The sequence below is a fragment of the Anoplophora glabripennis genome, unplaced genomic scaffold (genome assembly GCF_000390285.2).
Source record: "Anoplophora glabripennis isolate ALB-LARVAE unplaced genomic scaffold, Agla_2.0 scaffold12, whole genome shotgun sequence".
NCBI classification, from domain to species: domain Eukaryota; kingdom Metazoa; phylum Arthropoda; class Insecta; order Coleoptera; family Cerambycidae; genus Anoplophora; species Anoplophora glabripennis.
The window spans coordinates 2,718,539-2,733,868 of record NW_019416512.1 but is presented as its reverse complement, the minus strand read 5'-3'; the positions used below and the strand labels follow the sequence as shown (position 1 = coordinate 2,733,868).

At 31.2% G+C, this 15,330-nt stretch overlaps 1 protein-coding gene across 2 annotated transcripts in view; it reads right to left on the bottom strand.

Annotated features, from left to right (window-relative positions):
* LOC108903369 (dnaJ homolog subfamily B member 6-A) overlaps positions 1–15,330 on the bottom strand; it is an 83,743-nt gene that overhangs the window by 47,320 nt on the left and 21,093 nt on the right. For both annotated transcript variants that reach the window (XM_018705523.2, XM_018705532.2), the window contains exon 2: positions 5,046–5,155. In XM_018705523.2, coding sequence (XP_018561039.1) covers positions 5,046–5,110 — 65 coding nt within the window. In that variant the 5' untranslated portion in view covers positions 5,111–5,155. The remainder of the gene's footprint in view (positions 1–5,045; positions 5,156–15,330) is intronic.

Here is a 15,330-nt window from a genome sequence, read left to right as displayed (position 1 = left end):
ATTATTCCTGTTTATTCTTAACCCAACCTTAGTTATTCTTAGTTCAACCTTAAAAGTTTTACTTTTGTGTGCAAATTGTGTGGATTGTACTGATCCCTATACTATAAATAAACCATTTCCAAATGTAATTTTACGAACGTATTTCAACATTTCATAGAAAAGAGGGTTCAATGTTTAATGATAAATTCACCAAATACGGCTCTTGAAAAACAAACTCAAAATAATAGCTATAAGTGTGACAAATAATGATGCTTAATTTTTCAATTTTCAGGTCAATCACCGCGTTAAGTCACTTAAGAATACAAATTTAGAACATAAATGTTGTCTTAATTTATTAAGTTAATAATCACCTAATGGACGAATAAATTTCACGTGTTGGAGTTTGCTACACCTTAAATTTCGTGGGAAAACTGCGGTGTTTGTGATTCTCTTTCATAGCTCCGTGACGATCGTTGAACTAAATATATTCTTAATTTTATTATTTTTTACAGTTCAGTCCAATCAGCCTTATTTTATACTAATTAGCGTTGACACAAGATTTGAACAACTCTTTTCGGCAAAAAATAAAACAAAAATGCAAAGTGAAATTTATAAGAGCATTCCATTTGCTGATTTATATTAATTAATTATATGTTTTCTCCAATATTTTGGGTCACACGACTAATAAATTTTCTCCATTTACCAGAGTAATCATTTTGCGGACCCTTCTTCTGTCATAGCCTAAGGCACATTTTAAAATTAGTGAGGTGTATTTAAGAGTTGAAAAAAAGTTTGGAGCATAAATGTGTAGATTTTTAAATAAATCTTTTAAGTCCCCTAAACAAAATTAAGTTTAGTTTTAAATTATATATTACATATTTTTGTATTTTTTAGTCGTTAGTGACTACTTAACTAACTGCAAAATAATATTTTCAGAATATGGATATCAAATAATTAACTAGATATTTCAAATTGTTTATATAAAGCAAATTGTTTTTTTTTATGACATATAATGACAGCCTTCGATTGTTTTTATTTTAATATCTAGAACGAATCAATATATTTATATATTTTTTATAATTTAATACAAAAATAAAAATATATTAAAAATCGAATAAAATCATTTTGTTAAAATAAAATATCAACCTGTGGGGTCATGAGTCAACTTCAGGCAAGTCGACCTAAATGAAATGTTTGATTTGACTAAAATTTTGAATATGAAAATGGATCTAGGAAAAATAGCTGATTTAGGTATATTATAACCTCAGTAGTTAGGAATATCTTGAATATAATTATTTCTTGGTAAGTTTCGTCTGTTACACTTACATGAGCCTTTTAATTTATTGAGAGAAAATGGAATTATCATTTTGAAATTATCTTTTATTTTTTAATTTCTAATTCGTAGAAAACATTGCCATTGCCCTTTGTTTCTAAAATGTACAAATTGTGTTGACTTTTATGTGAGAACTTGAGACAATCTACAATTTATTGATAACTTTACAATTGCAGAAAAATCACACCGTAAATATCGAATTTTCAGAAATGGAGACATTTTAGGAAAAATTTGTGAATTTTTACGTTTTTCAGTGTAACTTATATTTTTTTTAATATTTCTAGATTTCATAATGTACATTTCCAATTTTTATTTTAGGTTCACTTATGATTTTGACTCACGATGTAGTATGATTTATATTATAAGTTCTTAAAAATTCTACAGATTGTTTTATCTTAATGAGATTAACTTTAATTGATTTTTAATAAACTTAATTAATTATATTATTTAAATTAAATTATGAAAAATATCGTGTCTCTCTTTTAGCCCACATATTTTAAAATCACTAAAGATAGACCCTTTAGCAACAAAATAAAAATATCTAAGAAATATATAAAATTAAAAAAAGTAATTTTAAAATCTTCTGAAAAAGCTTTGGACACCTTGTATAAAATGTTATCGTTCTATTAGTACTGTGAAGTAGTGAATAGACGAATAATTTGAAAATGAACGCAACATCTAGAAACAAAATAAAGTTAAAACTATATGAAGACTGTTCAAATTTGAGTTAACTTTTTAAATTTGCTGCCATTTGTGTTTTTTGTATTAGAATAATTTTAGTTTTTCTGACAGTTGTTGAGTAGGAACATGACGGGTGTGAATAGAGCAACGGTTTTCCAGCAACGGCTTTTCAGATTTGATTTTTGTTCATGTGGTATTGTGGTAATGCCCTTATAATTTTCAACATTTATGGATTCAAATAACTCGAAAATCGGATTAATATACGGGGTATATATTTCCAGTTCTCGTACCTAAGGGTGGATGCCGCCCTTACGTGAATATTGTAAATTTATATATTATTTCATGATGTCTGTTAAATTTCTCTACGTGAATAGCTTAAATTACCCCTTCTACAAAGTTCTGTATGTTTTTATAAATGCCCGGGCCGTATTAAGGGTGGCACCCACCCATATGTATAAAAAATGGTTATAAAAATTATTTGTTGATGTCTGTTAAATTTTTATACGTGAATAGCTTAAATTATCTCTTCCAACAAAACCCTGTATGTTTTTGTATATAACTGGGCCGTATTAAGGGTGGCAGCCACCCTTATGTATAAAAAATGCTTATAAAAATTATTTGTTGATGTCTGTTAAATTTTTACAAGTGATTTTCACCACCAAGAACGGCGGTGACAACATTTTTAACATTAAGGAGATGTTTCGCATTATATTAGCTATGTCCCGTACAAATTTAGTTTCGTGCAACTCTCTCAGTTTCGAAAATACAATACCTGTGTATGTTTTCAGCCACGAAATTTGAATAATTCCAAATATTTCAAATATTCGCCACCACGAACGGTGGTGACAACATTTTTAACATTAATTCGATGTTTCGCATTGTATTAACTATGTCCTGTACAAATTTAATTTCGTGCAACTCTATCGATTTCAAAAATACAATACATATGTATGTTTTCAGCCATGAAATTTGAATAATTCCAAATATTTCGAATTTTCACCACCAAGAACGGCGGTGACAACATTTTTAACATTAAGGCGATGTTTCGCATTGTATTAACTATGTCCTGTACAAATTTAGTTTCGTGCAAATCGCTCGGTTTAAAAAATACAATACCTATGTATGTTTTCAGTCATGTAAACTTGAATAATTAAAAATATTTCGAATTTTTACCACAAACAACGGCGGTGACAACATTTTTAACATTAAGGCGATGTTTCGCATGGTATTAGCTATCCTGTAAAAATTTAGTTTCGTGCAACTCTCTCGGTTTCAAAAATACAATACCTATGTACGTATTCAGCCACGAAATTTGAACAAAAGGTCTTTATTGTTAAAATTATTTTAAATTTGGTGAAAGTTGTGCAGAAATTGGAAGAAAATATCGTATAAAATACCTATGGAAATAATACCTAAAAGAAATCAAATTTACGGTCGTAAATGTTGCAGCTGTTAACCAAACACATTAATTCATCATCGTTCACAAGAACTAGGCATTATATAAACCCTTTTAATCAATATTTTGTATAAGGATCATCAATAAAGGCATCCAAAATACAATTAACAGAAGAATTATTGCCAACTGATCCTGGATTGCGTTGTACATTTGTCAATTGGGCTCTTGCAATGAATGTAGAAAATGATGATTTTTTTTAACGAAATCAGCTTTACTGATGCAGCTCATATTGAAATTGGCGGATATGTAAATAAACAAAATTGTCGTATCTGGGGTGAAGAAAATCGACAAGTAACATTGGAACAAACAATGCATGCAAAAAAAGTAACTGTCTGGTATGGTTTTTAGTCTGGTGGAGTGATATTTCTTCGAAAATGAAGCTGGAAACGTTGTTGCTGTGAATGATGCTCGCCATAGAACGATGATTAATAACCTTTTATGGGACGAATGGAGCGTATTAATGTGCAGAATATATGCTTTCAACAGGACGATACAACATACCATACAGCAACGGAAACAATCGATCTTTTGAAACAGAAATTTGATAGTTCAATTATTTCTCGAAGAGATGTTAATTGGCCATAAGATCATACGATTTATCAGCAAGACTTCTTTTTATGTTTTTTTTAAGACCAAAGTTATGTTGACAATCCTCAAACCATTTCAAACATTTGAAAAACATAATTGAGCATATCACTCAAATTAAACCACTATTATGTGAACATGTGATCGAAAATTTTGCTAAAAAGTTGAAAGCTTGTAGAGCCGCAAGAACTGGTCTCTTATTCGTGATTCTTCTCTATTATTAACAGCAACATATCTATTTATTTTGAATCAATTATGTTTTATTAAAAAATAAAAAAGTTAACACAAATCTGAACACTTAAGGAAGCGTTAATTGAAACAAGGAAATTCATGATTTTATTTAAAAATTATACACGTTGATACTCCACATCTTTTTTGGGATACACCCTGTATTCATGTGTTTCCGAACACGTTACTATTATTAAAATATGTTTTTTCGGCTCCTTTGCCAAATGAACACATTGTAATTATATGCATAATAAATCACAACTCTTTAGTTGTTTCTTCAATTTATTTAAATATTGCTCTCCTTGATTTCATTAACAATTTGGATACTGCAGTTCGTACCAAATAAGAAGAGCCACTTTACATAAGACAAAATACAACATACACAAGAGCATATAATAAAAAGTATAAATCTGAGATCTACATCAGTTTTGGCGTCATTAAGAACTATATTTCAAAGAATTGCACAAAGGTGTTGGTATTGCGTTTGTAAGTTCCGTCGTTAACATCAAAGATGACTTATCAGTATTGAATGCTACTGCTGTGTCGTTGCCTTGAGCTGTAGAATAAGCTGTAATAAAGGACTACTTAATAAACAAAATGTAAATCGCGACTACCCAGAAATCTATTACTAGAAGTGGAAGTATAAAAATAGAATCTATAAATGAAAAATATAATAGTCGTAGGTATCTATTTGTTTTCATAACGCATGTAATATACAATTGCCGAGACAATTGCTTGTATCTATCTACACTACAAAAAAATAAAAGAGAAAATGACACTTACGCTTTTTTAATTTCTGCAGTTGTGGCACTTTTTGACACCTCGAGGACTCTGTAGTAGTCCACCATCTTGGTGCCACTTGAATCCTTATGCCCCAGTTTTAACGAATATTACTGAAACAATAGATAAAACACAGTTTAATCAGTGCTACCTATACGTAATATGGTGCAGGATATCCCTCCTAATTTTTTATGGCTTTCGGGGTCTAATGATTTTATGTTTACGATGATCGTAAGAGACTATTTCATACTTATAATTTTTAATTTATGAAAATCGAGGAGGCCTTGAAAATGCCTGATTTGAAAATCAGTCAATTACTGACACTGCTGACAATAATGGAAAATAATAATCTGCTTGTTATTTTCCCAATTTTTGGCATAATGTAAAATTTTCACAATTTTAGACCCCTAAACATGTTATTTACTATAAATAATTATAATCGTCAATTTCATGAAAATTCAGATACAGTAGTCAATTACTTAAGGCTAATACAAAAATCCTAAGTAACTTTCGAAAGTTGCTTTAAAAAAAATGGCGAAATAATTGAATCATCGTAAATGGTTCTGCAAGTACATCTAGTAGTCTATTATATACAGGGTGTTCAGGAAATGATGGTCAATTTCTCAGATTTGGGCACGTCTTGCAAAAATAACGCACAGTTTTACATACTTTTACATTATTCAGGCACACCCACCTCTTAAAACTGTTGAAAATCAATTTATCGTTGTAACTTTTTTGTTTCCTTTTAAATTAGGATAATTTTTGAGTAAAAGCTATGTTGTATTCAATTTACAGATAGTTACTTGAGAGGTTTTGGGGTAAAGTGTTTGTTATCGATACAACTAATTGTTTTCGAATTAAACCCTTTTAACGGTACAGATATCATACTACATGCGGCAGATCTTAATAGTAATAATACCTGAAAACAACAAATAACATTTGAAAAGTACTAACTTTGCTGCATAAATGATTAATTTTTGTTTTCGTGTATTTATTTATTATTTTCGTCGTTGAATGCGTTTATCTTGGGAATGGTTAGTTGTATCGAAATCAGAAACAAGTACACCTTTTTCACTTCAAGTACGAAAATCTTAAAAACGGCGATAAAAAAATAAAAAGTTGGATTAGATATCTTCTTGGGGGCCAAGACCGCAGAGGGCGCTTCGCTACTCTGCAGACTGATTTCTTAAACACCCTGTATATAAATATTCATTTGAGTCGTGCGGCCAAAAAAAATTAGTGGTGGTCTAGTTCTTAATGCCACTTAATGTTGCCACCAAAAATTAAATATCTAAGGATTACCTTATTTTTTTAATTTTTTAGAATAGACTATCTAATCATAAATACAGAAACAACATGAGGGGAAGGCAATATATACCTAATAAATATAAAAAATAATTAGACATAATTATTAGCTATAGTCTGTTTAGAAATGAAAGAGAGTAATAAAAGCTTATTATGTATGCAAATCGTAAATAAATGTAGTACTGGTGCTTATATTCAATATTTTTATATTATGTATTATCGGTATAGATGAGGTGTACTTTTAAAAAAACTTTGTGTGACCGGGTTGTACTAAATTGTAGCAGGTAGCTAAAATTTAATCCCCGACAATCCGTCTTTGTCTATGCCGCTTCAATTTCTCGGTCCATTTCTCTTATAAGTAAACAATATAAAAACAGCATTTCAAAACATGAGGCTACTTTAAGCATCATAACCGGGTTAAGAGGGTTTTTAGTAATTCAAATAAAATTATTCAATATTATTATCAAAATATTTATTTAAATTTAATGAATAGACTTTTATTCCACACAAAAATATATGTATTTTGAAAATTCAAATTATGGTGAGTAAATGTAGTGTTGTATAAATGTACAATAAAGAAAATAAAAAAGTAGGTATATTAAAATTCATCCTCTGAATATTCTGATGAATTATCTTCGTCTCCTAGATTGATAACGATAGGTTCCACAGTAACGTCAATTAAATTATCGAGTTCCCACATTTTCTCCTCTTCTTTTTGTACATGATGTATACATCTTTGCCAGTTATCTGCAGTTACTCGTTCCAAGGAATTTTTTAACAAAATTTTCACGTCACTTAATTTAAACGTCGTATTATTTCGCGCTACATCTCCTTTTACCTGCGCCCAGACTAATTCGATTGGGTTAAGTTCACAGTGATAAGGTGGTAACCGTAGTACCGTTATTTGGCGATTTGTTGCCATTTCATCGATAACATATTTTTTCTGATCTTTATTAAGATTGACAAGTGTCAAAAGTTCCTTTTTCACCATATTTGTTTCAAAAGAAATGTTTTTTCCGGATAACCATTGAATTATATCGGCTTTCCTCCAAGCAGTCGTAGGCGTCCGCTCGGTCTGCCGTGAATGGTAACTGGCATTATCCATGACAATTACAGACCCCGGAGGAATAAGATCCAACATCTGTGTAAAATACTCTTCGAAAACATCTGCGTTCATGTCTTCGTGATAGTCACCTGTATTTTTAGATTCAAATAAAAGTAAACCGCCATCTACAAAACCACTGGCACTACCTATATGTGTCACTATTAATCTTCGCCCTTTACCTGAAGGTGCCTTGAACCCTGTTGAAAGTCCATCCAAAAATGCTTGTCGAAAACTTTTTACATTTTTATCTTGCCATACTTTTGTTACAGTATATCCCTCGTTGACCCAAGTTTCGTCTAGATAATAAATATTCCTCCCTTCGTCACGGAATTTTCTAATTGATCTTAAGTAGGATCTTCGCCAACAAATAATTTCATCTTTATCGATAAGAACTGACTTCCTGTTCTGCTTTTCCCAGCAAAAATTCAACTCTCGTAAGACGGCCCATAATTTGCTTCTACTGATTTTTGGCAAATCGTTGTCCTCTGAAAGTTCACTTAAAATTTTGTTTAGCGTTGGTATTTCTTTTTTAAAATAAAATGAGTGTACTTTTCTGCGAATGACATTTTTGAAGAAATCATCTATAACGACTTTTGACCTCCCTGTAGATGATTTTGGGGGATTTACAGTATCTTGTTCATTTTTTGTTTCCTTTAAAAGTCTGTAGATAGTCGATTTTCCAATCCCTGTCATTTTTGTTAGCATTAGTGTTACCCGATAATTACCTGAAACGAAATATTACCACGCCCATGGCCGGTTCTTATCTCGGGGTTTTATTATTCTCTTTCATTTGCAAACAGACTATACATTTAAATTGTGTTTAAAAATGGAGGTAAAATACCTTTGAAATGAAGATAATAATTAATAATTTTTTATAAAATATTGCATCTCCATCTACAAACAACTTTCTTTGACATATTTTTTCATTAATTAAGCAATTAAGCAATTATTTAAAATGTTCTATTCGTTTTTAATAAATATCCTTTAAATCAAGTCAGTTTCCGTCGAGGTTATAGTCACCTACAAAATATTTTGTTTCGACAAAAAAATTACAATTTATGTAAAAAAGAAATTTTAACCAGTACCTAAACGCTTGTGAAATATTAATTGTAGTCACGCATTAACAGCAACGGCTATTTCTGGTTGAACTGGTGACTTTAAGCATTTAACCTTCGTATTCCAATGTTTCCTTATTTTAAATTACTTTTAACTGTTGCTTTGTTTAAAATTTTATGAGGATCATATGCTGTGATCATATGACTACTCTTAATATCATATATTCAGGGGAATAAATATTCCCCACTTTGAATAATTCCTTTATGTAGGATATTTTTTAGTTTACAAGTTCAGGAAGTTGTTCTTTAGGTAATTTTGAATCCTTACAGGGTGTTGGATAATAAATATGTATATTGCAACATCTATGAACATGTTTAACGACATCGATCAAAATTCTAGATTTTTTAATGACAGTGTCTCCCGGTATATTCGACATCCCTGGTTGATGGTTCATTTATATGTCATTGCCACGAATTTCTGTCTTTAATAAGATACATTATTAGTTCTCGTATTAGAACAATTTTCATCAATCTAGTTCAAACGAAAACGAACTACTTTAGGCTTTCGGCTTTTTGGTCTAAACTGATTCAAATTCATGACTGAAACTCTCAAATTATGACTTAAAAAACAATTTAAAAAAATGTAACAAGGTTTTGATGCAGCACATTACTTCAATTATACAATTCCGTTTTCCTCATATCTTTATAAAAATTGTGTTATGTGACATATATTTTTAATTTTCTCTTAATTTCCTTTATTTAATTAACGTTTACCTATATGGATTTATGACATGTACAGAATCTTCATTCAAATGATTAAAAATTACGTAACCGGCCAGCTTAGGCAACCAACAATGTACGGTTGGTAACGTCAACTAAAAGAAACAAATTTCTTATCAGAAGAACGGTCTCCCATTCAACTGAGATTTGGGTAAAACGTGCACTATACCGATTTTCAACAAGTATACCTTTTTTATGTAGAATTGCCCATGGAATCTAAAAATGAATCCCAAATGATTATTAGAAGTTGGGTTAAAAAAATCCCGCTTTACTTTTACAGTAAATTAAGCACATGTGTAAATGTTAACACCACACTAAATTTGAATCAATTTTTTACAAGCATATCAAAGATTTCGTAAATGATATGATTTTAAAAACCGACCAATACGGCCCTGTACAGTGAAAACGGTGAGACTTAGACCCTTGCTTTATAATGCTAATTCTGAATTATTTATTGAGTTCTATTTGTGGTTAAAGTTTGATTCACTCGAACTGAAACACCCTGTATAATTTTGTTAAATTTAACAAACATGAATTTCAGTAAATTATAATTCAAGGCGATTCACAAATAGTGACCAAAAATGAAATTTCGTAGTCTTTGGTGAATTTTAAGGGGTCTTTCCTATAAAGTTTTTATCTAGACCGCTTCTTAAAAAGATACAGGGTGTTAAACTTAACAAAATATAATTAATTTTTTTAAATAATTTAAAAACTAGTAAGTGAAATAATTTGAAATGGGGCACATGTATTTATGTAAACATTGTCCAAAATTTGAGACATTTCCTAAAATTTACATGCTCCAGTGTCGCAGAGACAGGGTATCGGTGGCATATTTTTCTAAATAAAATAGTACGCCACTGCTTTATCATGATATTTTTGGATTCGTCTTTCAATTTTCTACAACTTACTACTCTCTTATGTTTTTCGAAAAACGCCAGATTTTAAAGTCAAACTTAAATAAAAAACGAACTGAAAACACACTTCGATATTCGAATAAAATGCGGTTTAAAATTACACAGTAGGCTGCGATAGCAACATTGACATTCAGAGCAGTTTAGAAGAAAGAATAAATACCTAATGCTTTTCATAAGACTCAAGCAACAATAAATTTCGTTACTAAAATGTCGCGTCTGTTTTCGTAGAAATGGAGGTATTTTTGAGCATTTACTCCAATAAAATTATTAAAAAGATGACTAGTGTTATTCATTTCTTTATTCGAATAAATAACCGAATGAATAGTCATGTTATGTCATTTAAGTAAAAGTGTTTTCAGGAAGATAAAAACTTTATAGGAAAGACCCCTTAAAATTCACCAAAGAATACGACGTTTCATTTTTGGTCACCATTTGTGAATCACCCTGTATTATTAACATACATGTTTGAAATTAAGTTAAATGATAATAAAGCTCATGCAAATTTAATTAGTTTAGCATTTCAATTACGAAAATAATAATTTTGATTTTTCATTTTCGTCTTGAGATTTTTAAAACAGAAAAAATGGCGCTTTCATTCGACTACGCTGTAAGAAAATTATTACTTTCACATACAATGTCCTCCATGATTGTGTCTTAAACAGGGAAAACGTTTTTATTTGTAAATTAATAAAAAATGTATCCTTAATAAAAATTCCTGCTAGTCCTCAAATTCTTTAAAATGTTATATTCTTGATTTCATATACAAGGTGTTTTCTTACAGGGTATTTGAATTTTTAGAAATATCCAATATTTTATGATTATAATAGCAAGTAGGATTTCAGAAATCACAACTCAACGATACATGCATCATTCAATAATGGAACAGGAAAATCTTGAGGGAAAATGCAGTACACAGTCCAGATCCGAGTTCAATGGATTTTAATTATTCATTTCTTTTTAATCAGTTTCTTGCTTAATTACGGAAATCATAAGTGTGTTCAGGCCTCCTAACTGATATAAAATAAGCTAATTATTTTTTTGCAAAACAATTGAAACTTCATATTTACAATGGTCTTGAATTTCTCCTCTTAGTGATATTTTTCGATATTGAAGAATGGGTAATTTGCTTGTGGTCACTTTTTAAAATTTTAATACCGTTTAAGTTTAAGTCGGCAATAGGTATATGCAGTGAAAATTATCAATAAGTTCCGATAAATTTACACAAGTGAAGCTTCGTCAAAAATTGTACAGTTTTAATTGCACAAACTATATTTTATAATAATTTAATAAGTTAAAAGCCACTGTCAGTCAAAACCTGTTGGTATATAAAATGAATATTACTAATTATTCCACAATAGCGTATAAAAACCCTATTAATAATTTCAATAGAGCAAAATCCTCATGTAATTTTGTTCCGACTTTAAAAATAATTATAAAATATGTGAATTCCTTTGTTAAATTTGATAAATAAATGAAATTTCATAAAAATAAATAACTATTATTACACACAGATAGAGGAGCTACACATTAGGATTTTGTAATACTGCTGGAATTATTTTGAAATATCGAATGCATTTTTATAAAACTTACCTTTGAAAAATAAATCAATCAATTCAGAATTTCTAAAGTACGTTAAAATTAAATGCTCGTATTCTATATTACAAAATATTTAAGTGTTATTATTTCTTTATTCAATATGAATCAGCTATGAATGCGTCATATATTATTTCAGATTAAAAAAATAAAAAAGAAAATATAAAATTGGCAAAAAAATATTTTACACCTCTTCGAACTGAGCTCATTGTAAATGCCTACTTACATTCTAAATTATTAATGAGTAAACATATACTGCCGTGATTTTAATGCATTATTTTGTAATACAAGCTGCTTAAAACATGATTTCATCTCTATTAAGATGATCGTCACTATTTAAACAATAAACATTACTTTCACAGTACGTTTCAAATGTCGCACCATGTTTGCTCTATATACACTATGCATCCACAAACAATGCGTTTATGATTATAAAAATACTTCTGGTCTGTAAAATGTAATTTAAAAATGTTCTTATCATTTTCGGATTCGGATTTTACTAAAAATTGAATAGCTAGTTTGGACTTTTTTAATTTTTGGGGTAGCCGCACGGTATAAGGCGTCAGTACTTAAATCGATGTGTGCTAATTCTGCCCGGGTTCGATTCTCGCGGCCGGTAAACCGTAGATTAGCTATGCTTGTACGGAGCATTGGCACCCTCTGTGCAGGTATGGTAGGGTGGAAGAATGTTGGCTTGGGTGGCAAATTGACACCGGTTGGCATTTGACCACCCCCCTAATTAATGAGGTTTTCCAGGTTTCCCTCATTCCTGAACTGAATGGTGGTTAGGACCTACCAACATGTCGTTCCTGGGCGCAAATGCGGATTGCTTAATAATAATAATAATATACCTCCTCCTCTCCCGCAAAAGTCTCCGACTTCTGGGCTAATTCTCGTGGTTAGAATGAGGAGTAGAGATATTATTATTATTAATTGAGGGTGTGTGGGGGAGAATCCATAGGTCAGAAAAGTTTCTTTATATCATTTATATCATATCAAGTAGGAGGAAAGAGTATATTATACATAAGAGTGCAACTGAAGGATGTTTGCGAAGTAAATTACACAGAAAATTGCAGCTTGTTCAAATAATATCCTTTTGGAACACTCACATACAACAGATTTCCGAGCAGACCATTTCCAGCCACACCTGGTGTAATTATAATAGTAAATTAAAGAAAATAGAGTTGTTTAATTATGATAATAGTACAGCTGGAGTTGGTATAGCATAATAATACCCCTCAATAAAAAACCTAAAAATAAATTGATCAATGTTAAAAATTTCAAATGAATTACATCTCCAAAAGTCTTGGGCCCCCCTCATATTTTTGGAAATAATCAACTTAAATTTTAAAAATGTAATGGATCTTATTTTCTGTTTTGATATTAATATTCCCACTTACGAATGGACAATAAAGCATATTACGCAAAAGCTGCAAAATATTGAAATTAGATTTTTTTTTATTTCGAGAAAAAAAAATGTTACATTAAAAAACATATCTTAGTAGTCTGTATGATCGCCTCTTCTTTCGATCAATTGGCTAATGCGTCTTAGCATCTCTTGAATCAAGTTATCAATAAAGTAATCAGGCATATTATCCCACTCTTCTAGAACAGCTGTAGTCAATTCCTGGAGGGTTGTAGGTGGGTTTTCGCGGTTGGATATTGCTCTAATCCCACACATGTTCAATAGGATTCATATCCGGTGAGTTTGCTGGCCAGTCCATTCTCTGGATATTGCATTGCTGTAACATGTTCTGTACTCTTCGCGTGCGATGTGGTCTGGCATAATCGTCTTGAAAAATGAAATTTTCTCCAAATTCATTGCGCAAAGGCTGAACGATTGGTTCAATAATGTTTTCAGCGTATATGGTACCTGTCATTGTTTGCTCAATAACAATAAGTGGAGTACGGCGACGATACATAATACCCCCTCAAAACATCACGGATCCGCCTTGATAAGGAACAACTTCTCTAGCAAAAATGAGTCGTTCCTGTCTGCCAGGATCTCTCCAGACCCTTTCCCGCTGACTATCACTGTGTAGACCAAATCGTGACTCGTCCGTAAAAAGGACGTTGCGCCATTGTTGCAAATCCCAATCCCTGTGGTCTTGAGGCCATTGGCGACGTGCAGCTCCGTGTCGGGGTAAAACTCTAGGCACTCGTAAAGGTCTTCGTGCCCTTAGATTTTCGAAATGTAATCTCCTTTTGAGAGTACTTGTCGAAACTAATCTGTGGTATGTGCGCAAAAAATGATTTCGAAGAGCTGTTACCGTTATCGTTCGGTTCCTTCTTGTGAAATTAGCCATATAATGGTCTTCTATCTCTCTGCTGTTACTTTGGGTCAACCAGGAACCGGTCTTCGCGCAACACTGCCAGTTTCCTGGAAAACGGCCACGATGCGACTTACCGACGTCCGTGACGTCGAGCAATTTGATGATTTGATAATCCCTCTTGATGTAACGCCGCTCTTCTTGCCCGGTCAAACTGAGAAATCGGATTACTTGGCATTTTGGACAAACTTTAATTGACAATTTATTGTCAGTCTCACACTGATTTCTTCATAAAGATCAGCATATTTCTGAATAAAAACAATTTTTTGCTACGATTTAATTTTTTCTTGTATGTTAAGATAATAAAGAATTTATACACAAAAAATGGCCACTTGATATTGGAAAACTTAAAAGTTATTAAGGGGGGCCAAGACTTTTGGAGATGTGTTTATTTCCGTTTGCAAAAGAACTCATTATTAATGGATAAGAGTTCATAAATTAACAAAAATCCTCTGTATTGAAATAGTCTGTCGAGTAATTTAAATATTCTACTTGCAATGAAAGCGATGAATGAATAAGGCAACACTTGGCAAGTACAATCACATTTTTCTTGATATATTCACCATTCACTGCCAACTTATGACTACATTTTAATTGTTTTTTTTTTTTTTTTGAATAGGAATAGGACTAGTTGCAAATTAGTACATATCTTAATGTATTATAATATACAGGGTGTCCGGAAATACCGTTCGAATAATTCTAGGGGTGATTCTACATGTTAAACTATGAAGAAAAGTTCATATAAACATAGGTCCGCAAATGCGTCATAAGGTTGCTATGGCGATTCAAAGATTGCACCGGGATATAGGTTTTATTTTATATCTCTGGAACCGTTTCAGATAGCCATCTGAATTTTGGCATATGAATTGCCTTTAATAGTAGGTACTTTTCAGTGTTTTTACTAAATTATTATTTTAATCAGGGGCGTACCGACAGGGGAGGCCTCGATTTAATTTGTTCACATTTTTATTAAACGTCATATTTTTGCAGTTTTCTTTAGAAATTCTGATTTCGCGGTATAAATGACATAAAAAAGGTATTCTTGTAGAAAACCTGTCAGGCTAGCCGTTTTCGAGAAAATACTCTCCAAAGAAAATAGTGCATGCATGGTCGCCTAATAATAAAAATTTCTACATCAAAGTAGGCTTATGTCGGTGCTAAGTTGAAAATGGAAAAAGGTCAAATTACTGTAGTTACGGTAAATGA